Source organism: Macaca nemestrina, chromosome 7 (assembly GCF_043159975.1).
Source record: "Macaca nemestrina isolate mMacNem1 chromosome 7, mMacNem.hap1, whole genome shotgun sequence".
Lineage (NCBI taxonomy): Eukaryota > Metazoa > Chordata > Mammalia > Primates > Cercopithecidae > Macaca > Macaca nemestrina.
Genome location: NC_092131.1, coordinates 120,941,875 through 120,966,666, shown reverse-complemented (window position 1 = coordinate 120,966,666; position 24,792 = coordinate 120,941,875). Strand labels below are relative to the sequence as shown.

General features: G+C 42.2%; 1 protein-coding gene across 1 annotated transcript; it reads right to left on the bottom strand.

Annotated features, from left to right (window-relative positions):
• Positions 1 to 5,093: 5,093 nt before the first annotated feature.
• LOC105493112 (BCL2 related protein A1) lies at positions 5,094 to 14,463 on the bottom strand. The gene is made up of 2 exons (XM_011760562.2): positions 13,827 to 14,463; positions 5,094 to 5,375 (listed from the first exon to the last, which is right to left on the bottom strand). The coding sequence occupies exons 1-2, from the start codon at positions 14,244 to 14,246 to the stop codon at positions 5,268 to 5,270; spliced, it is 528 nt and encodes a 175-aa protein (XP_011758864.1). The 5' UTR covers positions 14,247 to 14,463; the 3' UTR covers positions 5,094 to 5,267.
• Positions 14,464 to 24,792: the final 10,329 nt, after the last annotated feature.

The window sequence follows — 24,792 nt, the reverse complement described above, 5'->3', positions numbered from 1 at the left end:
AGGGTCATCATGAAGATTAAAAATTATGTATCTAAAGTTTTTCGCACATGGACAATGACCATTAAATAGCCACACACTCTCTCATGCTGTATTAGTCTATTTTCTGTTGTTTATAACGAAATACCTAAAATGGGTGATTTGTAAAGGAAAGAAATGTATTTTTGTCTGCTATGGAAGTCAGGAAGTCCAAGGTTGAGGAGGTGCATCTGGTGAGGGCCTTCTTTTTTTCTTTTTTTTTTTTTTGAGACGAGGTCTCACTCTGTCACCCAGGCTGGGGTGCAGTGGCACAATCTCGACTCACTGCAACCTCCACCTCCTGGGTTCAAGTGATTCTCCTGCCTCAGCCTCCCGAGCAGCTGGGACTACAGGTGCACACCACCACGCCTGGCTAATTTTTGTATTTTTTTTTTTCCAGAGAGACAGGGCTTCACCATATTGGCCAATGTCTTGAACTCCTGACCTCGTGATCCACCCATCTCGGCCTCCCAAAGTGCTGGGATTACAGGAGTGAGCCACTGCACCTGGCCCTGGTGAGGGCCTTCTTGCTCGTAGGGACTCAGTGGAATCCTAAGGCAGTGCAGGGTATCAATGGCAAGAGGACTGAGCATGCTAGCTCAGGTCTCTTCCTCTCCTTATAAAGCCACCAATTCCCCTCCCATGATAACCCATTAATCCATTAACCCATTAATGTATTAATCCATAAATGGATTAATTCATTCATGAGAGCAGAGCCCTCATGATCAAATTAGCTCTTAAAGGCCCAACCTCTCAACACTGTTGCATTGGGGATTAAGTTTCAACATGAGTTTTGGAGCAGTCAAACCACAACACATGCTATTACTGAGAATAGGATGTTCAGCCTCACCCCAGCCTCATTTGCTACCAAATGACATAATCAAAACCAATTAATGTTCATTCCCATTTGTTGTTGTGGTTTTTGTTGTTCTTGTTGTTGAGACAGAGTCTTGCTCTATCGCCCAGGCTGGAGTGCAGGGGCACCATCTTGGTTCACTGCAATCTCCATCTTCCGGGTTCAAGCAATTCTCCTGCCTCAGCCTCCTGAGTAACTGGGATTACAGGTGCGCACCACCACGCCCAGCTAATTTTTGTATTTTTAGTAGAGACGGGGTTTCACCATGTTGGCCATGCTGGTCTTGAACTCCAGATCCCAAGCAATCCACCCGCCTCAGCCTCCCAAAGTGCTGAGATTACGGGTGTGAGTCACCGTGCCTGGCCCCCATTTCTTTTTAAACAAAAATATTATTGAGCTCTTACCAGGCTCTGAACTGAGCTCTGAAATAAAATGGTAAACAAAAACAGCCATGGTTCCTGCCCACACAGAACTTAGTATCTGTTGGGGAAACAGATATATTGATTTAAAAATCACACAAGTGTGACTCCGTAATTGAGACAGTGGCATTTTATAAGACTATAATTGCAGAATTTAACCTAGTCAGGGAAGGCATCCTGAAGAAGTGAATTTTCAGCTGAAATCTGAAAGGCAAGTAAGCATTAACCAGATGCAGAGGCAGAAGGAACAACATGGGCAAACATCTGTGGCAGAAGGTCCTGAAAACAGCCCAGCAAAGCTGCAAAAGAGACAGACCCCCGAGGAGGACACAACTGAAATGAAGTAGGACAATCATAGTAGAGACCAAACCACGTAGGGAGGGCCTGGTAGAACGTCAGCAAGGCTCTAATTTACAATGACAAAGTTCTTTTAAATGACAAGGCAAACAAAATAATGGTGCTTCAGGACTTTATTCATGGCATTAATAACTTTCCAGTTTAAATTAGTAGTTGGAGTGATTTTTATTTCTTTCATTTTGTATGTTTTCTTATTGTTTACATTGCTTCTGATAAGTGTTTATCATTTTTCACAAAACCACTTTTTTCTTTTCTTTCTTTCTTTTTTTTTTTTTTTTTTTTTTTTTTTGAGATGGAGTCTTGCTCTGACACCAGGCTGGAATGCAGGGGCGCAGTCTCAGCTCACTGAAACCTCCGCCTCCCGGGTTCAACCAATTCTCCTGCCTCAGCCTCCGTCTTAGTTGGGACTACAGGTGTCCGCCACCACACCTGGCTAATTTTTGTATTTTTAGTAGAGAGGGTTTCACCATGTTGGCCAGGATGGTCTTGATCTCCTAACCTTGTGATCTGCCCGCCTCGGCCTCCCAAAGTGTTGAGATTACAGGAGTGAGCCACCATGCCTGGCCCAAAACACTTTTTTCTAAGTCAGCTTCATTGAGATATTATTTATCTACAATAAAATGCACCAGTTTTAAGTGTACATCTCTATGAGTTTTGTAACTACTACCACAATCAAGATGAAGAATATTTGTATCACCCCAGGCAAACTTCTTTCTCAGTCAGTACTCACATCCCAGCCCCAGGCAACAACTGACCTGCTTTCTGACACTACATGTTGGCCTTTTTTGAGTTTCACGTAAAGGAGATAATACACTATGTACTCTCCTGACTGGCTTTTTTCACTCGATATGTTTTTGAGATTTATCTATTCTGTTGCATGTACCAGTAGTTCATTCCTTTTTATTGGTGAGTGACATTCTGTCTTATGGATATTCCAAAATGTGCTTATTTACTCCCCTGTTGATGAACATTTGGGTTCCAGTTTGGGCTATTATCAATAAAGCTATGAATAATATCAGTATATGTTTTTATTTCTTTGGGGTAAATATCTAGGAGAGGAATTTCTGGGTCCTACAGTAAGGTATGTTTAACTTTATAAGAAATTTCCAAGCTGTTTTCCAAAGTAGTAGTGCAATTTTACATTATCATCAGTAGTGTGTAAGACTTCCAGTTGCTCCACATTTTCCCAAAAGCTTGGCATTGTCTATGTTTTTCATTTTAGCTGTTCTGGAGAATGTGTAGTGGTCTCTTGCTGTGGTTTTAAATGCATTTCTCTGATAACTAATGGTGCTGAACATCTTTTCCATGTCTACTGGCCATTTGTGTATCTGCTTTTGTGAAGTGCCTGTTCAAATCTTTTACCCGTGCTTAGTATTAGGTTGATGATGGTCTTGTTACAGAATTGTAAGAGTGTCACATATCACAAGTCCTTTATCAGATATTAGCGTAGTACAGATTGTCTTCCATTATGTGGTGTGCCTTTTTGAGAGCTTTTTTGTAATAGCTTTATTGAAGTCTAATTCAAATACCTTCTGTTTGAGTTCTTGAAGTATCTTTTTAAGAGTAAAAATTAAACATTTTTTAATTTTCAAATTATCAATATTTTCTTTTCTGGCTCAAGCTTTGTGTGTTCTGCCTAAGAAGTCTGCCTACACCAAAGTTGTAAAGATTTTCTCTTACATTTTCTTCTAGACGTTGTATAGTTTTCACATAAATTTAGGTCTGTGATCTGTTTTCATTTAATTTTTCTGTGCCACGTGAAGAGTTGAGGTTTATAAAAACCGTTTTTGTTTGTTTGTTTTTTGAGACGGAGTTTCGCTTTTGCCACCCAGCCTGGAGTGCAATGGTGCAATCTCGGCTCACTGCAGCCTCTGCCTCCCAGATTCAAGCGATTCTCGTGCCTCGGCCTCCAGAGTAGCTGGGATTACAGGTGTCCCCAACCACGGCACGGCTAATTTTTGTATTTTTAGTAGAGACGGGGTTTCACCATGTTGGCCAGGCTGGTCTCGAACTCCTGAACTCAGGTGATCCACCCACCTCGGCCTCCCAAAGTGCTGGGATTACAGGCGTGAGAAGTGCTGGCATTACAGGCCTGAGCCACCACGCCGGCCATAAAAACCTTTTTTAAAATTAAATTAATAAAACACACAGCAAGGCACAGTTTAAAAGACCGGGTCACAGACCAAATCAGAAATAGTCACTGATTTCCCAGTGTCACATTGCTAAAGAAGTAACTGCAGGCCGCGCGCGGTGGCTCAAGCCTGTAATCCCAGCACTTTGGGAGGCCGAGACGGGCGGATCACGAGGTCAGGAGATCGAGACCATCCTGGCTAACACAGTGAAACCCCGTCTCTACTAAAAATACAAAAACTTAGCCGGGCGAGGTGGCAGGCGCCTGTAGTCCCAGCTACTCGGGAGGCTGAGGCAGGAGAATGGCGTAAACCCGGGAGGCGGAGCTTGCAGTGAGCTGAGATCCGGCCACTGCACTCCAGCCTGGGTGACAGAGCGAGACTCCGTCTCAAAAAAAAAAAAAAAGAAGTAACTGCAGTGGGGCCGGGCACAGCGGCTCACACCTGTAGTCCCAGCACTTTGGGAGGCCACAGTGGGCAGATCACGAAGTCAAGAGATCAAGACCATCCTGGCTAACACGGTGAAACCCCGTCTCTACTAAAAATACAAAAAATTAGCCAGGCTTGGTGGCAGGTGCCTGTAGTCCCAGTTACTCGGGAGGCTGAAACAGGAGAATGGCTAGAACCCGGAGGCGGAGCTTGCAGTGAGCCGAGATGGGACCACTGCACTCCAGCCTGGGCGACAGAGCGAGACTCACCTCGAAAAAGAAAACAAAAAAAAAAAAAAGGAAGGGAAGACCAGGAAGGTCTAGAACAAGGTATAGCTTCCATATTGCAATCAGATTTGCTGACCTAAAAATTAGAACACAAGGTCTAACAAACTACATAATTTTCTAATCCGTTCATTTTTACAAAAAAAAAAAACAAAAAAAAATTTTTTAACACTAGCTCCACATTGAATCATTTACCTAATTTTCTTTGGTCACAATATCCCCGAGTATCTTGCATATCGGGTTGCCATATCCATCAACCCCAAATGGCAAGCCAGAGAGAGAAGGCTGGGGAGGAGGCATCAGTGGAAACTCTAAGCAGCCAGGGGCACTGGAAACTGCAGACAGCATGGGAAAGAAGGAAGGAAGGAAGAAGAGGGAAGCCGACCTGAGTCTGCTTCTAGCCTGAGTCTGCTTCTCAGTCTAGTCTGCAGTCTAGCCTAGTGACACGGAGGACTTTTGGGTAATGGGCACACCTTAAAAGTCTGCAGAAAAGATACCCCCTTCCTAATCATCATCCCATAATTAATTGCCTGGCTCCTGTGTTGAGCTTTACCCTTTGGCTGAATTTCCAGGCAGACCCAAGAAATTAAGACAAAATGGCACATAGAGAAAAATACATACAATTTATTCATTAAATGGGGAAAAATTTCCATAACTATGGAAAGTCAGGTTACATCATCACAGCTGTTTGTTTAAAAGTAGAAGTATGTGTTGGCAATCGTTTTGATGAGAGTTAAGAAAATTAGGCCGGTTTCACAATATGGAGTGTCCTTTCTGGTCAACAGTATTGCTTCAGAAGAGATAGCATTTCACAGATCTTTCCTGTAACTTCTAGAAAAGTCATCCAGCCAGATTTAGGTTCAAACTTCTTTACAAAGCCATTTTCCTATGAGAGAATAAATTTAACATTTTAAAAATCATTGTAGATTAAGTATGCTGTAATAAAAAGCAAAAATATTTTCATTTAAATAGTGCAAATAGTTAATCTTCTACTCCTTCTACCCCTCTTAAGCAGCATCATCTAACAGAAATACAGTGTGACCTACATCTGTAATTTTAATTTTTTTGTAGCCATATTTTAAAAAGTAAAAAAATAGGTAAAACTAACTTTTAAGATACATTTAGTGTTATTTTAATATGTAATCAGTATAAAATCATTAATGAGATATTCTTTTCTCATAACAAATCTTCAAAATCCAATGAGTATTTAGTACTTACGGCATATCTTAGTTCAGACTAGCCACATTTCACTACCATAGTGGACAGCAAGCACAGCTCTAGAGGATAGAAAGCCTATTTTTTTTTCTTGTTCTTGTTCAATTGTCCAACATTTATTTCAATGCGCTTATATTTGTAATATGAATTATATTATACTGTAAACTGCATTGTATTGAAAATCATGAGAACTCACAGTAAATCCAAATTAAACCAATACCCTTGAAGCTATGAAAAGGTTGATGGTTTCTTTCATAATCTACTCTCTTTGTGATCAGACATAGTTTTAAAAATATACAGTAACCCAACTAACTGGACATTTTATTTAGTTAATTTACAGTCCGTAATCAAAGAATGCTCACTGAGAATTACCTCTGAGATAATCTAGCCTGAAGCCCTCCCTTATTTTAACAAATGAGAAAATCGAGGCCCAGAAAAAAAATAGGTTATCTAAGATTAGCCAACACCTTGGTGCCTGAACCTGGATTAGAATGCAAACACTCTACTTCTTTCCACTCCATACATTTTCAAACAAGTGCCAAAAGAATTAGAAAATTGGTAAAATAATGTTTCCAAATGATCATCTGGCAAACATTCACATCTCCATCTTACAGGTTTCAGAACCTGGGGTTACAAATACCTGCAAGTAGCTCAGAGCCTAGCGTAACTAATATTGAAACAGAAACCAAGCATAACTCTTTGATAGTTGGGAGAGATTCGAGAGCTCTGTGGTGCCTTGGAATCATTTTATGAGCATCATTGGCAGAGCGGATGAATATCACCAGCCAGGGGGATTTCCCGTTTGAAAGATTTCCTAAGAAAGCCATTTTCTGCCTACGTGTTAAGTGTGCATCGTGCTGTGAGACATGCTGTCATACCTTGATAGAGGAAGGAAACTGTCCCTCTCTCTTCCTCTTTCCCTCCTGCCAGTACATACTCATAGTTTCCCATACACTCTCAAGAGGTATCCACTTCATTACTCTCCTTCCTAGAATTTTCATAAACCCCATGTTTCGCAAGTATAATGAGGCCCTCTGAAATGATTTTTTTTTTTTTTTGAGATGGAGTCTGGCTCTGTTGCCCAGCCTGGAGTGCAGTGGTGCGATCTCGGCATACCTCAGTCTCCGCCTCCTGGGTTCAAGCAATTCTCCTGCCTCAGCCTCCTGAATAGCTGGGACTACAGACGCATGCCCCCATGCCTGGTTAATTTTTGTATTTTTAGTAGAGATGGGGTTTCACTATGTTGACCAGGCTGGTCTCAAACTCCTGACCTCATGATCCAGTCACCTCGGCCTCACAAAGTGCTGGATTACAGGTGTGAGCCACTGTGCACAGCATGATTTTTATTATTATGACAATGATCATTGTCTATTATCATTGAGCAGTCATAACATATCATCTTATATACATCAATGTCTAAAGAAGGACAGTGAACAAAGAAAAAACTAATGAATTCAACCAGATGAAGATTAAAATTTATTTATTATTATTATTTTTTGAGTCAAAGTCTTGTTCTGCCACCCAGGCTGGAGTGCAGTGGCGCGATCTCGGCTCGTTGCAACCTCTGCCTCCTGGGTTCAAGCGATTCTTCTGCCTTAGCCTCCCAAGTAGCTGGGACTACAGGCACATGCCACCACGCCCAGCTAATTTTTGTATTTTTAGTAGAAACCAGGTTTCACCATGTTGGCCAGGATGGTCTTGATCTCTTGACCTCGTGATCCACCCACCTCAGCCCCTAAAGTGCTGGGATTATAGGCGTGAGCCACTGTGCCCGGCCTAAAATTTTTTTTAACTATGAAAAATTAAAATTAAAATTAAAAGAACAGTAGACTAGGAAAATATTTACATATAGCATGAAAGAGTTCATTCAAATGTAACGGAAAATCCTCAGGCCCTTAATAGTCTAAAAGGGAAAGACCATTAAAGAGAGAAATATAAATCATTAACAAGTGTATGGTAAAAACACTAATAGCAGTTAAAGAAATGTACTTTCAACACAGTCTTATTGTTTTTTAGACCTATTAAATTCGCTTTGTTACTTTAAGCCTATCAAACCCTCAAAATTATTAATAGTACCACCCACGTTGTTAAGTTTGTTGTGACATTGTTCCATTGACATGCTTTTGGAAAGAAAATATGTTTTCCAATATGCTAGAGTATTGTAATTATATACATATCTTACGAACCAGTCGTTCCATTGTTAGAAATTTATCATGAGGCAGTCTTCTAAAATATTGGAGGGTAGGGGGTACCAGAAAAGCATACCCATGCTTCAGTAATGAAGCATTATATCTAAAAGGGGAAAACTCAAAAAAAAAAAACTGTCTAACAATTGGAAATTGGTTAAGTAAATTATGATATGACAAATTAACAGAATATTCTGTAGATATTAGAAATTAATACCTAATGTTAACATGGAATATGTGAGACAGTGTTGAAAATATTTATAATATGTCACACGAAAAAACTCTTGTATGCCCTAATTACAGTTGCATACAGTGTCTGCATGTGGATATGTTACGGTGATGGGAGTGACTTTTCTTCCTTTCAAAAATGTTATTTTCAGACATATTTTCTTTAATTATGCTATTTGTATCTTAAAACCATTATGCAAAGATAAATATACAAATAAGGATTCAGTATCTTATCAGTAATGTAGTAGTAATTAAGAATTGTTTCAGCCTTATTATTTCTGGAAATGGTGATAGTTTGTTAAATTCAGCTACTTTGGTTACAAGACAACCAAAGCATAAAATAATATGCTGTATCAATAGTCCAAAGAAAATCAGAACTTCAGAATTTTTAGAGATAGAGGCAGCCGGGTGCAGTGGCTCAAGCCTGTAATCCTAGCACTTTGGGAGGCTGAGATGTGAGGATGGCTTGAGCCCTGGAGGTTGAGGCTGTAGTGAGCCAAGATCGCGCCACTGCACTCCAGCCTGGGTGACAGAGCAAGACCCTGTTGCAAAAAAAAAAAAAAAAAAGATACAGACAAATACCATTATGTTGTTCCCACTTCTCTAAATATTATTTATTCATTTATTCATTCAGGAAATATTCACTGAGCATTGGCCACATGCCAGTAGCAGTTAAAGTGCTGGAAACACAGTGGTGAAGAAAGCATACAGGATCCCTGTCCTCACTAAGCTTATGTTCTCATGGCAGACACAGACAATAAACAGAGAAGCAAACAAATATGCAATGGGATATCCAGTCATGAAAACTATTATGAAGGCAATCAAGTTGGGCAGGGAGACAGAGAGTGGCAGTAGTACTTTCTCAGTTGGGGTGATCAAGGAAGACTTCTCTGAGGAGGCAACCTTGGAACAGAGGCCTGAGCAAAGGGAAGAAGTAAGGATAACAAAGAAAAGAGAAACCTCTTGGCCTAATGGTATGACCCAAGCTTTAAAATGGTGGTTACTGGGAAAGCACCAACTCTGACTGTACATCCTACTTTCAGAAAGGCAAAGAATAACCTATCTAAACTTCCTGGAATTTCCCACGTAACCCTCATAGTTGCATAGTATTTGACAGCTTGGAAAGCACTGTTTTACAAAAAGTGTTTTATAATTGTTTAGCTTTCCTTTAAAGGTAGGTAAGATTGTTTTCATTAAATATTATATATAATAAATTATCATATGTCATATCATATTATGATATACATTATATAAGGAATCTGAGTCTCAGAGTACCTCAGTAACTTACCCAAGGTTATACCTCTAGTGAGGGAGAAAACCAGAGTTCAAATCTCCAGTTTCAGTGTTGCTTCACTGAATCATTCCATCAGCAAATATTTGTTGTTACCTTCTATGCAATAGGCCCTATTCTAGGCATGAGGTACACAGTGATGCATTAAGTAGACATGATTTCTCCCATGTGGAGCTCAGTGCCAAGCATTCTTTCTACTCCCCCGGCATACGCAGAGGAGAATGCTTCATTGAAGGCAGAGGAAGTAAGAAGAGCCACCTGGTTCAAAAGGAAGGGTGATCCCAAGGGAAGAGACATGAGTTTCATCTCAGGATCATTCTAATGGTTTTTAAGAACCATCCTTTCCTCATGAATGCTGAAGGCAGCCAAATGGCACTAGCTCTCCTCTCAGATCTTGTGAGAGCACATCCTTTCTCAGCACTTCAAATTAGGAGAGGGGACAGGAGGAAATCATGGTAAATGTGGAAGAGAAGAAAAAGAGAGATGAGAAGCCACAAAAAAAGAAGGCAGGCAGGCAGGCAGGCAGGCAGGAAGGCAGGAAAGACAACTGATAAAAAGAAGAAAGAATAACGAAAGAGATTATGAGTCCTATTACTGATAGACCAGTCTTGTTTCTTCCCATTAGAGGATCTGTTTTACATGGTAAACAACAACCGTAAACTTGTATTGAGTACTCATTTGCAGGAACTGTTTCAAGTGCTTTGCATATATTAACTAATTTGATCCTTATACCAGTCTCAGGACATAGGTTGCAATATTTTCCTGTTTTTACAGATGAGGAAACAAGACAGGGAAGTTAAGCAACTTGTACAATTCACACAGGTAGTAAGCACTCGAGCCCAGAAATGAAGCCAGGTCTGTCTGAACATCTATGCTGTGCTCACATACTGCTTTTTTTTTTTTTTTTGAGATGGAGTCACTCTGTTGCCCAGGCTGGAGTGGCACAATCCCGGCTCACTGCAACCTCCGCCTCCCAAGTTCAAGTGATTCTCCTGCCTCAGCCTCCCAAGTAGCTGGGATTATAGATGCCCGCCACCACACCCTGCTAATTTTGTATTTTTAGTAGAGACAGGCCTTTACCATCTTAACCAGGCTGCTCTTGAACTCCTGACCTCAGGTGATCCACCCACCTCAGCCTCCCAAAAGTGCTGGGATTACAGGCATGAGCCACCGCACCTGGCACATACCACATTCTTGATTAAAAGTTTTCATAAAGTCTCTGGGCAATTTTAACATTTAATTAAATTACAGATTGTATGTTTTATGATGACTTCTTGAGTTTTTTCAGGTGGGTAGAAGTGAGAGGCTGGTGCTCACATCTTGATAAAGTTGTAAGTGCCTCCTCTACCCTTACTTCTTCTTGTGGGCCACTGACTCTACTAGCATAGGCATGTGATTGTGCCATTTCCCCTGAAATGAATCATTCAAGAGTAAATTCATTCATTTGAGCAGATTTGTCAACATCACTATGAAAAGAAGATAACAGTTTTCCATGCCAGTTTGCACTGAATCAAAAAAGCACTGCCTATCATTGACAGAACCAATGTCTCATCTGAGGTGGGAAAGCAGCACGGAGATTGCTTTGAAATGACATCTTCAAGAGTATTTCATGTCTACAACCTGAACTATTCAGGTGCTTTTTAAAAAAAAAAAAAAGAGAGAGAGCTTGGAAACTTTAGAAAGGCTGAGTGTGTGCATGTGCAGGCAATGTGTGTATTTGTATCTACACTTGGGAGAGGTTCATCCGGCCACACTTATGTTTACATCTGTACCACCCTCGAAAGATGAGGGCACTACTAGAAATTCTCAGAGACAATTCCACACCTCTTGCTAACAGTGAGTTCTGGGAGCTCACAAAATTTATTGTGTAGAAGTTAAATTTTTAAGTAACATTTATTCACTGTCTGTGTGTTCCAAGTACTATGTTAAGCATTAGAAATACAATCCAAACCCACATAGAGCCTGCAAACCAGTAGAGTATTTCTCTGCAGGCTTACCTGTGGTCCTCTGTGCTAGAGAATGTTTGCCTTCGCCTGAAATCTACAGAGTGCTGCTGAAATTTCCACCAGTCCTCAAGTATAGCCTCCTCCCACAGCCAGAAGAAAACATGATAAAACATTTCACATGCTTCGCCCAGCCTCAGTCAGGCTGAGTTAGAAAGAACTAAGTTCCAGAAAGAAGGTGACTGAGAAAGGGGAGTAGCTGCAGTAAGCTCTATCATGCAGGAAGGCCTTAAACAAAATGAAAAAGGCATCAAGTAAAAGAGCAATAAATTTGATCGCAACAAACTTTTAAACGTTTATAATGACCAAAGACGTTGTTAGCTTTAAAGGATAATCAGCAAACTAAAATATATCTGCCACATATATAAAAATAATTTGGCTGGGTGCGTGGCTCACACCTGTAATCCCACAACTTTGGGAGGCCAAAGTGGGAGGATCACCTGAGGTCAGGAGTTCGAGACCAGCCTGACCAACATAGTGAAACCCCATCTCTACTAAAAATACAAAATTAGCTGGGTGTGGTGGCGCACACCTGTAATCCCAGCTACTTGGGAGGCTGAGGCAGAAGAATTGCTTGAAACCAGAAGGCAGAGGTTGCAGTGAGCTGAGATCACACCATTGCACTCCAGCCTGGGCAACAAGAACGAAAACTCTGTCTCAAAAAATTTAAATAATAATAATAATAATTTGTATCCAGAATATTCAAAGAATTCCTACAAATCAATAAGAAAAAGACAAAATAAAAGGAAAATGGGCAAAGGGTGTAAACCGACAATTGCCTGCATTTACAAATAATCAATTAATATATGAAAAGATGCTCAAAATGTAAAAAAAATTTAGCCTTACTAGTAATCAAGAAAATGAGAATTGAAACAAGATAAACTCTATATTTTTAGCCCAAAAAATTAAGGAAATTATGACGAATTGCAACAACCTAATGTTAGTCAGCTGGGGTAGGGGGACTGCGGGATACTCTAACAAGCTGCTGATGGGAGTGGAACTTGGTGGAGCCACTTTGGAAGGCAAGGACCTAGTAAATTAAAAAATGTACGCCACCATGACCCAGCATCTACAACCCAACATCCACCCTGGAAAACTACACACACACACAAGGGAAGATATATGTAAAATGATATTCAATGAAGCATTGTGTGTGATAGCAAACTCGAAATAACCTAAAGAGCTATCAGCTACAAATGGCCACTCTACAGCATTTACATACAACAGAATATACACAGCATTCTTAATACTATTTTAAATAACTCTGGATAAAATAAGAAGTGGCAGAATTAGTACCATGTACTATTTTTACATATACACATGTAAAAATATGTACACAAAATTTATTGTATATATAAAAAATTATGTGTATATGTAAAAAAGTATGTGTTATATGGTATAACAGATACGTTATGTAAAACATATACATAAGCATACATACACATTTTACATAACTTTTTTTACAAAAAATTTTTTACAAAGAAGTATTGTTTATTTTCTATGGATATATACAGTAGGCATGTTTTGCATGCAAAATAATTGATAACAGTGGTTACCTCTTGGGAGAGGTGAAGGCCAGGAATTAGGCGTTGGAGAGAGGATTCATGAACACTTACGTGCTTTAAAAAAATAATCATTAAGTATATTGGGATATAAAGGAAAGCATATACATCCAGCTGTGTCAGGCTTTTTACCAACATGAGTTTCAACACAGGCCCCTACACAGTCTTGGCTTTTTGAGGCACTGGATAATAAAGTGAATTTTTAGTTGAAAATTCTTGAATAAAGTTTCTTGCTGGTGATACTGTACATTATGTTTTAATCAACAAACTTTAACAGCCCAGAATTTATTATTAGTAATAATTTGTTATACATTATATATAATTTGCTATACATTAGTATATGTTACAATTTGCTATGTATTAGTAAACTGAAAAACACCAATTTGTAAGCAATGAACTTACAAAAATTTACACCTGTCTTTTGCAACCTTATAAATACCTAAAAATAACAGCATCTAATAGCAACTCTTTCTGTACTGATTGTGGAAATTTCTGTACTGTCTGTACTGTCATGACAACCCTAGCAAAAGCTAAGTACTAGATTAGAGTGTGTACACAGCTGACTGTGAAGCTGCATGAGAGAGGTGCTTTGTTAGTCCCCAAACTTCACTACTGTAATTTATACTGTTAGGAATAAAAACTGGAAACACAAGTAGTTTCCAACTATAAGGTTCAAGTTCAAGGATTCATCGGAAATAAGCCAGAAAGTATATTATTTTAAAAATTAAAACAAACCACCCAAGGAAACTAGTATTCTTAGGTAAGTGTTTTGTTGTTGTTTTAATTAGCAAGGAAATTCTCAATTTCTATTTCACAGTAAAGAACAATGAAGAATTTTTCCATCACACATACCCAGCCTCCGTTTTGCCTTATCCATTCTCCTGTGTTATTCATTATGAACTCAGCAACAAAATACGAAATCTCCTTATAAGTATCCACATCCGGGGCAATTCGCTGTCGTAGAAGTTTCTTGATGAGAATACCTTCAAATGCAAATATGGTTACAATTCTTCCCCAGTTAATGATGCCATCTTCAAACTCCTTTTCCATCACTTGATTGAATAGTGTTCTGGCAGTGTCTATGGATGCAACATTAACATTGTCCAAGCATGGCTTCAGATTCTTTTCCACTTCTTTTTGGACTGAGAATGCAACCTTTTGTAGCACTCTGGACGTTTTGCTTGGACCCGATCCAGGTTGTGGTATCTGCAGAACGTACTGCAAATAGTCCTGAGCTAGCCTGTAAATATATCCAAATTCACAGTCTGTCATCTTCTGCCTGGTGGAGAGCAAAGTCTTGAGCTGGCTCACCTTGAAGCTGTTGAGGCAATGTGACGAGAATGCTCCCTGAGCTTGGCTGAGTTATGACACATGATGATACGTGGAGGTTGGTGGAATTTCTGTTTGCATCACTTTATAATGGCCTTCCTCCTAGTCACTTTCGTGCGTAGGCTGTGTTTCATGTCGTGTATGAAAGAGAAAGTTTAAAATGTGAAAGAGGAAAATGTTTCAGAGAGGCCACTTCCTCATCCTGTGATTAATTCAGCTTTACAAGTCTTAAATGCAGGATGTGGAGAAATTAGAATCCTTGTAGATTGCTGGTGGGAATGCGAAAGGGCGCAACCCCTGTGAGAAGGTTGGCAGTTTCTCAAAAAGTTAAATACAGAATTATCACAAGACCCAGCAGTTCCATTCATAGGTACACAACCAACAGATCCTCAAATACTTACATACGAATGTACGTGGCAGCACTATTCACAATAGCCAAGAGCTGGGCACAACTCAAATATTCATCAAGAGATGAATGGATAAATAAATTATGGAACATTATTCATTCAAAAAAAGGAATGAAGAACTGATACATACATGCTTCACCAGGAATGAACCTCAAAAACATTAGGCTAATAGAAAGAAGCCAAACAGAAAAGGTCATACATTATGTGATTCTATTTCTATGAAATATCCAGAATAGTTAAATCCATAGGAATAGAAAGCAAATTGATGGTTGCCAGGGACTGAGGAGAGGGAGGAGTAACTGCTTAATGGGTAGAAGGTTTTCTTTTGTGTGATTAAAATGTTTTGCAAGGCTGGGCCGTTGGCTCACGCCTGTAATCCTAGCACTTTGGGAGGACAGGGCAGGTGGATTGCCTGAGCTCAGGAGTTTGAGACCAGCCTGGGCAACATGGTGAATACCCGTCTCTACCAAAATACAAAAATGTAGCCAGCGGGCAGCATGTGCCTGTAGTCCCAACTACTCGGGAGGCTGAGGAAGGAGAATTGCTTGAACCCGGGAGACAGAGGTTGCAGTGAGCCAAGATCACGCCACGGCACTCCAGTCTGGGCAACAAAGCGAGACTCTGTCTCCAAAAAAAAAGAAAAGAAAATGTTTTGCAACTAGATAGAGGTGGAAGTTGCACAACACTGCGAAGGTACTGAATGCCACTGAATTGTTTACTTTAAAACGGTTTTGTGAATTTCAAATTTAAGAAAAGTCTTAAATGCCATCCACGAGGTAAACCGGAGTAAAGACAATTTGGAATGGAGACTACAGAACAGTCTGGGTGGCAGAGAACAGGGCCTCTCGAGGTGACTCTGGCAGTACTGCCCTTGATCATCTGTAATTGAGTAAGGATGATACAGAGAGGGAAGAAGAAAATACCCTCTTTTCAGGAGATCGAGACCATCCTGGCTAACCCAGTGAAACCCCGTCTCTACTAAAAAATACAAAAAAAACTAGCCAGCTGTGGTGGCGGGCGCCTGTAGTCCCAGGTACTTGGGAGGCTAAGGCAGGAGAAGGGCGTAAACCCCGGAGGCGGAGCTTGCAGTGAGCTGAGATCCGGCCACTGCACTCCAGCCTGGGCGACAGAGCGAGACTCCGTCTCAGAAAAAAAAAAAGAAAAGAAAATACCCTCTTTGGGCCAGCCACCGTGGCTCACGCCTGTAATCCCAGCACTGGGAGGCCGAGGTAGGCGAATCATGAGGTCAGGAAATCGAGACCATCCTGGCTAACATGGTGAAACCCCGTCTCTACTAAAAATACAAAAAATTAGATGGGCATGGTGGCAGGCGCCTGTACTCCCCACTTGGGAGGCTGAGGCAGGAGAATCGTTTGAACCCAGGAGGCAGAGCTTGCAGTGAGCCGAAATTGCACCACTGCACTCCAGCCTGGGCGACAGAGCGAGACTCCATCTCCAAAAAAAAAAAAAAAAAGAAAAAGAAAATATCTTCTTTGGTCTTCACCTTCCGCCTGCCCTAGGATTTCTGATAGAAAACAAAATTCTGCTTTAAGCCTGACTTAATTCACATTTTTAACTCAGGTAAACTATCCAATGTGTGGATTAGAAATTTCGGGACCAGAAAGAGCACTGGACTTACAGTCAGAGGGCCTGGACTCAGTCCCAGTCAAATCTCTCTTTCTTTCCTCAGTGTGTACCCTGGGTCTGTGCTTAATTTGTAAAATGAGGCAATACATGTTGACCTCAGAGGGCTGAGGTGAAGTTCAAAGGGATGACCTGTGTAAAGCCTCTATCACCATGCCTGGTAAAACGTAGGTGCGTAATCAAAGCTAGTTCCCCATTGTTCTTTTGTGGACTAATGAGGAATTTGGCCTCCCAGTCATCTCTTAACTTCGTAAGTGAAATGCAAATCTCATTTTATTTAGCTATGACAGCAAATCTGAGAAAAGGTTTGCAGTGGGTGGATGAAAAAGGAGACAATTCACGGTCGCTGGAGAAATTGAATTCACTTTTTTTTTCCATCCACATATGGAGTGACTTTGAGTCTTTTATCCTGTCTGTGACCAGCTGCAAATAGGAAAAATGATTCATATAAAACTTGCGTTTCTGAACTATCACCATAGGATTAAGGAGGAAAGGAGAGGTGTTGCTTAGAATGCTCGTTAATAGAGTGGCAGCCATGAAAATGCACCTTTCAGACCTACTGCAGTGGTTTAATTGACTAAGGGCCCCAGCCTCAGTGCTTTGAATCTACCACAGCTTTGCACTGAGGCCACATGTCCTATAGGCTGTTCCCAGACAATGACTGAGCAAAGCAGGAACCTTAAGACCGGTTTCTGCAAGTCAACTTCCTTTGATAGGTAACTTTGGTTCAATGACTCCCCATGGGCTTTGCTGAAACTTCCTTTGACTGCACTGTCATGGAAGACTTCCCTACCCCATCTTCCTCCTTCTCTCCTTCGCAGAGGTCAGTCCTGAATTGTAGTCTGTAGTCTGTAGTCTCTTCTGCCTCCCTCCCTTTTTTCCCTCACAGGTATTTACCACAATCATTTACCAATTAAATCTGTTAGACATTTAATCCCCTCATGACATTTTCTTGGAGTACCCAGACTGATACAGGACCTGTAGAGCACAAAGGAGCATACAGATATGTGGTCAAGCTACTTCTCCAGGAATTCCGCTGGGAAAGTTCTCCCATGCCTCCTAGACTGTGCCCGTTGGCCCACAGGAGCACAAAGCCAAGAGCAGGCTGCTTTCCCTCCTTAAATCGTCTTTGAGCATCATAAGAACCAGGGAAAGGATGGGAAGATTGAGTTTTCTCTCCCCCATTACATTCCCTTGGTGCTGAACATTTCTTCAAATATAACAGCAGCAGCCGGACGTGCTGGCTCATGCCTTTGGGAGGCCAAGGTGGGTGGATAATTTGAGGTCTGGAGTTCAAGACCATCCTGGCCAACATGGCAAAAGCCCGTCTTTACTAAAAATACAAAAATTAGTCTGGCAGTAGAGGTACATGCCTGTAATCCCAGCTACTTGGGAGGCTGAGACAGGAGAATCTCTTGAACCCAGGAAGTGGAGGTTGCGATGAGCCGAGACTGTGCCACTGCATTCCAGTCTGGGCAACAGAGTGAGATCCTGTCCCCTCAAAATAATAATAATAATAGAAGCATGTGGTTTTAAAATTGCAATCAAGCATCTTTGGCTGTGTGTAGTGGCTTATGTCTGTAATCCCAGCACTTTGGGAGGCCGAGGCAAGCGGACCACTTGAGGTCCGAAGTTTGAGACCAGTCTGGCCAACATGGTGAAACTCCATCTCTACTTATATATATAAAAAAAAAAGTACAAGGCCAGGCAAGGTGGCTCATGCCTATAATCCCAGCACTTTGGGAGGCCAAGGCGGGTGGATCACGAGGTCAAGAGATCGAGACCATTCTGGCCAACATGGTGAAACCCTGTCTCTACTAAAAATACAAAAATTAGCTGGGCGTAGTGGCACACCCCTGCAGTCCCAGCTCCTTGGGAGGCTAAGGCAGGACAATCATTTGAACTCGGGAGGTGGAGGCTGCAGTGAACTGAGATTGCGCCACTATAGTCCATCCTGGGCAACAGAGCGAGACTCCGTCTCAAATAAAAAGAAAAAATTTAAAAAAATAATAATTAGCTAGGCATTTCATTTATTCAACAAAGATCAACTACCTTCCTTCACTGGGTCCTGGCTTGGGCAATGGGTGGAGACAGAAAAAAGATAGACCCTTGTTTTTGTTTTTTTGAGATAGAGTTTTGCTCTTGTTGCCCAGGCTGGAGTGCAATGGCACAATCTAGGCTCATGGCAATCTCTGTCTCCCAGGTTCAAGTGATCTGCCCGCCTCAGCCTCCCAAAGTGCTGGGATTACAGGCAAGAGCCACCACGCCCAGCCTAGGGCTTTATTTTTCTAATCTTCTGTATACAAAAAGGAGTTGCTTTAAAAATTCTTACATATTGTGGGCCAGGCGCAGTGGCTTACACCTGGCAATCCCAGCACTTTGGGAAGCCGAGGCAGGCGAATCACCTGAGGTGAGGAGTTTGAGACCAGCCTGACCAACATGGTGAAACCCCATCTCTACTAAAACTACAAAAGGTAGCCAGGCATGGTGGTGGGTTACTGTAATCCCAGCTACTCAGGAGGCTGAGGAGGAAGAATCGCTTGAACCCAAAGGTGGAGGTTGCAGTAAGCCAAGATTATACCACTACATTCCAGCCTGTGGGACAAGAGTGAAACCCCATTTCAAAAAAATAAATAAATAAAAATAAAAAAGTCTTACATATCATGGCCTGCTTTAATTTCTTTTGGGGAGTTTCCAAATTATCACTTTTCAAGGATAGGTGGGAGAGAGAAAGAAAAAGTTCTTTCCAAAAAAAGGAAAATTCTTTCTTTCTTTTATATGAAATGCAAAAGGACTGGTGTGGGGTGGAATGGAGGGAAGTGTGGGTCAGAGGCAAGTAGCTGACCATGGGCCAAGTGTGAAGACATGGGGGCTATATTTCCGCAGTGCCACTGCACTCTGAGTCTGCATTCACCAGGATCTAGTGTACAGGTTCATAAAGACCAGCTCATGGTTCCCCATCCTCTGAGCTGCTCTGTCAATACATGGAATTTTGTATGAAATTAGGGGTCCACCCCAAGTACATTCTGAATGAGTCAATCAGAAGGCATATTGTCTGGAAACCGTATGTGTATCCAGTTATCCCATAAACATACACTAAACTGCTACTATGCAACAGGGACCATGTTAGGCGCTGAAGATAAAAATTCTTGCCTTCAAAGGATTTTCAGTCTAGAAGAACCTATGCCATATTATAGGCAAAGGAAATGCATAAGGGAATAATTAAAGTAGGTCACTGCAGTGGCCCCAAATGCAGAGACCCTCCCTGGAACCCTTGCTCAGGCCCTGGAGCCAGGTTTGCAGCCTCACAACTGGGAGGTTCTGGAAAATGCACATGTGTAACACTCTTCTATTTAGGTGGAAAGGGCAGCCAGTTGGGGAGAAGGTGATGATGGAAGATAATTGGTGAAACCTGTTCACACTTAACAAGTACCTAGCCGGGAGCGGTGGCTCACGCCTGTAATCCCAGCATTTTGGGAGGCTAAGGCGGGTGAATCACAAGGTCAGGAGATCAAGACCATCCTGGCCAACATGGTGAAACCCCCATCTCTACTAAAAATGCAAAAATTAGCCGGGCATGGTGGTGGGCGCCTGTAGTCCCAGCTACTCGGGAGGCTGAGGGAGGAGAATCACTTGAACCCAGGAGGCGGAGCTTGCAGTAAGCTGAGTTCATGCCACTGCACTCCAGCCTGGATGACAAGAGCAAGACTCCATCTCAAAAAACAAACAAACAAGAAATAATAATTATAATAATAATAAGTACCTATGGCCCGACCAAGGTTCTCTCTGTGCTTATTTTGTCCAGAAGTTCTTACTGAAGAAGCGTGAAGTCCTGGCTAGGACTGAGGAAACTACTTGTGTTTGTCATGAGAATAACAAGAAGAAGAATATGAACCATCTTAGTAATTAACGATTTCTTCTATTTGTAAGGTGCTTTGGACTTCATTCTTGTGATTCTTATATACAAATATGTGAACTACAACCTCATGAATATTCATTGTGCCTACATAAATTGCCACATTTATATACATATGTTCCAGTTATACATTGCTTTGGTAACAAACTAAGTTCTCAGAAGTTAGTGGCTTAAAACAGTAATAATTTATTTTGCTCATTAACCTGAACTTTGGGCGGGACTCATTAGGAATTATTGGTCTCTGCTCCAGAATGTCTGGGGTTTAGCAGGAATGATTCAAACAGCTGGGGCTTGGCTCTCCTCTGACCAGGGAATAGAAGCCATGGGCTGACACCCTAGCCAGGTAAGTCTTGATGGGGAATAAGAGGGAAGAACCCTGGAGCCACCCTGGCTGATGAGTGGCCAGAGGAATGCAAGCTACAAGACAAGGTTTGTAACCTCAGAAAGAACTCCTGAGGTCAACTTCTCCTTTCTCCAAAGTTGGCTGGGCTTTTGGCTGCTTCAGAGGAGGTGACTCAGGGAAACTCCCACCCCTACTGTGCTCTTTAGCTTCTCGAAGCTTATCATGGCTACTTCCCTATTCCAAGGCCCCGACCAGAGCAAATTATCTGTAGGGGAGAACGATCTTCAATAGTGACACAATTGTAACACAAAGGGGAGCGGGAAAATATGCACAAGAAGCCACCTGCATGTCCTCCAGTCGTCCCCCTTGGTCCCATGGGGCCAAGTCTTGATGGTCAGAGAACACAATGAGGGAAAGTCCCCCAGCCCATCAAGAAAAGCCAGAGGCCCAGTGTGACAAGGCTTCATTCAGTGGGAGCTTGGTTTCTATCTGGGGAGATGAATTTCCAGGAAATCCTACAAGCACAGGATCCATGTCAGCAGGATTTCCCCCCCAATTTTCCTGCTATCTTTGGGAACAAGGCTTAAGAGGGTAGTGGAAAGAGTGACTAGTTGTGAACCAAGGGAGCTGAGAGGCAGGGAGGGAAGGAAAGAAGTTTCATGAAGCCTGCCTAGTGGGGCAGAATGTTTTGACTGAGGTTGTGGAGAACTCAAAGGACATGGAGGAGGAAAGAGTTGGGGAAAGGAAGCAAGAGGGGAGTTAGAGTTATGGATGGTCTATATAAGATGGAGTACCTGAGTGCAACTGTCATCATGTCACTAATTTGTCCTTCCTCATCCCCTCCGGCACACCTGTGCGTGCAGGCGTGTGATCAGCGCAGCCTTGCCTTACCCTCCGGGAATCTGACTTTACTGTCCACTGGCCCTTCCAGTAATCAGCTCAGGATCCTCCAGAGGATTCCCACTGCCCATGAAGAGGAGCTCAGATTCCTAAAAGACTCTTCATGCTCTGACTCAGCCTCCCCAGTCAACCCAATCTTACCCCACTCCGGTCCCCTGCCAGTGCCTGCCCTAATACCGATAGGCACTTACTTCCCTGGCACCAGCAATGTGTTCTTACTGTTGTTTCTAACTGAAATGGCTCTTCTCTTTCATTCTCATGTCTTTAAATCTTCTCCATCTCCAAGGCCCAGTCAAATAAAGCCTTCTTTGTTTACCCTGGCCAAAAAAAACCTCTTAGTCTGTGCCCCCAAGGAATTTGTGCCCGTGTAATAGCAGGTCTCATGGTGTATCTTATACTGCAGCCATTGTGCTGTTTTATACCCTTTGCTGGACTCCAGACTGGCAGCTCTCCCAGGAAGAGGGCTGTCTTACTTCTCTTTGATTCCCTTAGAAGGCATAGTGACTGGACTGCCATATGCTAAGCACATGAGAAACGCTGACTGGATTCTATTATTATCATTGCCGGTAATGTTGAGTATTCTACAAATGGCCTGTTTCATAATCAGGGTGATACTGTAGCTGAAGCTAAATTAGTATTTCTGTTCATTTTTACTCCACAAAGCAAAAGCAAAATTTTCTTTTCTTTCCCTAAATGACATCTAGGGGGAAGTACAAGAGAAAAACCTATTTGAATAGGACCTTTAAGTGATTTGGGCAGAAGGCCTTGGACTTTCCACTGCTCTGAATGGAACAGCAAAATATTCAACACGAACCAAAGAAGCAGAAGTACTCAGTAACAGCAAGCACAGCCGGGCCCCTGGAAGGTAATTCTTTGGGAGAGTCGAGGCCTCAGAATGCACCAAAGAGCAAAGTACAGAGAATCCACAGCACTCACTCAGCCCATTGCTCAGTCAACTTTACTGAGCACCAACTGCATGCAAGGCCCTGCACTGGGCTCCAGGAATACATACACGGGGATGTTGTTTTGCTCACAGGGCAGTAGGGGTACCACACCTACTGCCAGAAAATTTACCTGCAGAAGATTAAGTGCCACAATACAAAATGACATGAAGTTCATCCTAGAGGAGTAAGAGAGGCCTTGCAAAGTAGGCTGACATACAAGCTGGCTCTTATGGGACTAATAGAATGCCACTGTGCAGACAGCATAGCATTGGTAAATGTCAGGTGTGAATCATGAACTGTGCTTCTAATGAAGTTGAAATGTAGAATCTGGGGCTGTGGATAAGTTGTAAAAGGGGAGCAGAATTCCGGTTGTAGCAGCCTTGTGTACTGGGTCAGAAATTCAGAATTGACTTTGAAAAGTAACAGGGGCTGGGCGCGGTGGCTCACGCCTGTAATCTCAGCATTTTGGGAGGCCAAGGCAGGTGGATCACGAGGTCAAAAGATCAAGACCATCCTGAATAACACAGTGAAACCCCGTCTCTACTAAAAAAAAAAAAAAAAAAAAAAAACTAACCGGGCATGGTGGCAGGTGCCTGTAATCCCAGCTACTTGGGAGGCTGAGGCAGGAGAATGACGTGAGACCGGGAGGTGAAGATTGTAGTGAGCCGAGATCGTGCCATTGCAATCCAGCCTGGGTAACAAGAGCAAAACTCCATCTCAAAAAAAAAAAAAAAAAAGAAAAGAAAAAGAAAAAAGAAAAGGAACAGGAACTTTTGAAAGGTTTTAAGCAAGAGAGTAACATGGTTAGATGTGCATTTTAGGAAGGCTATTTGGACAATCCTTTTTTTTTTTTTTTTTTTTTTTTTTTTTTGAGACAGACTCTCACTTTGCTGCCCAGGCTGGAGTGCAGTGGCGCCATCTCAACTCACTGCAATCTCTGCCTCCTGGGTTCAAGCAATTCCCATGCCTCAGCCTCCTGAGTAGCTGGGACTACAGGTGCACACCACCATGCCCCACTAATTTTCGTATTTTTGGTAGAGACAAGGTTTTGCCATGTTGTCCAGGCTGGTCTTGAACCCCTGACCTCAAGTGATCTGCCTTCTTCTGCCTCCCAAAGTGCTGGAATTACAGGCATGAGACACCACGCCCAGCCTAAACAGTCCTATTTCTAATGGACTTGTTTCTGGGGAAATTGGAATCAAGAATAGCAGAGATTATTTTGTAAAATCAACTTTAAGGAGGTGTAATTTCCAAAAATAAAATCCACTCTCTTTAAATGTACACTTTGATGAGTTTGGGGGGAGGCGGTATTTTGGTTTTTGTTTTGTTTTGTAGAGACAGGGCTTTGCCTTGTTGCCCAGGCTGGTATCAAACTCCTGAACTGAAGGGATCCGCCCACTTCGGCCTTTCAAAGTACTGGGATTACAGGTGTGAGCCACCGCATCTGACTATTGACTTTGATAAGTTTTGACAATTGTAAATACAAATGTAAACATCTCTACCACAATATAACACAATATAAAACATTCCTACCACCCCAAAATGTGCCCTTATGCCCTTATGTTCCTTTGCAGTCAATTTTTTTTTTTTCTTTTTTTTTTGAGACAGAGTCTTGCTCTGTCTTTTAGGCTGGAGTGCAGTGGCAAAATCTCAATTCGCTGCAACCTCTGCCTCCCAGGTTCAAGTGATTATCCTGCCTCAGCCCCCACGCTGAGTAGAGTAGTTGGGATTACAGATGTACGCCCCTAGGCCTGTCTAATTTTTGTATATTTAGTAGAGACGGGGTTTCACCATGTTGGCCAGGCTGATCTTGAACTCTGGACCTCAGATGATCCACCCACCTCGGCCTCCCAAAGTGCTGGGATTACAGGCGTGAGCCACCGTACCCGGCCTTATAGTCAACTTCTTACCACCCTTAGCCAGAAGCAACCATTGATCTGCTTGCCATCACAATAGATTCATCTTTCCTGTCCTAGAATTTCATATAAATTGGCTAGGCATGGTGGCTCATGCCTGTAATCTCAGCACTTTGGGAGTCTGAGGCAGGTGGATTTCTTGGGGTCAGGAGTTCAAGACCAGCTTGGCCAACACTGTGAAACCAGTCTCTACTAAAAACACAAAAATTAGCTGTGCATGGTGGTGCACAAGCTTCCAAGTAGCTTGGGAGACTGAGGCGGGAGAATCCCTGGAACCCGGCGGCAGAAGTTGCAGTGAGCTGAGACTGTGCCCACTGCACTCCAGTCTGGGTAACAGAGCGAGACTCTGTCTCACACACACACACACAAAATTTCATATAAGTAAAATCAGTCAGTATGTACTCTTTATGTCTAGCTTC

Coding starts and splice junctions, on each gene's coding strand:
- LOC105493112 (XM_011760562.2), bottom strand. CDS start 14,246: ATGACAGACTGTGAATTTGGATATATTTACAGGCTAGCTCAGGACTAT. Junction 5,376..13,826: donor TAAGGCAAAACGGAGGCTGG/GTATGTGTGATG, acceptor ATTCTCTCATAG/GAAAATGGCTTTGTAAAGAA.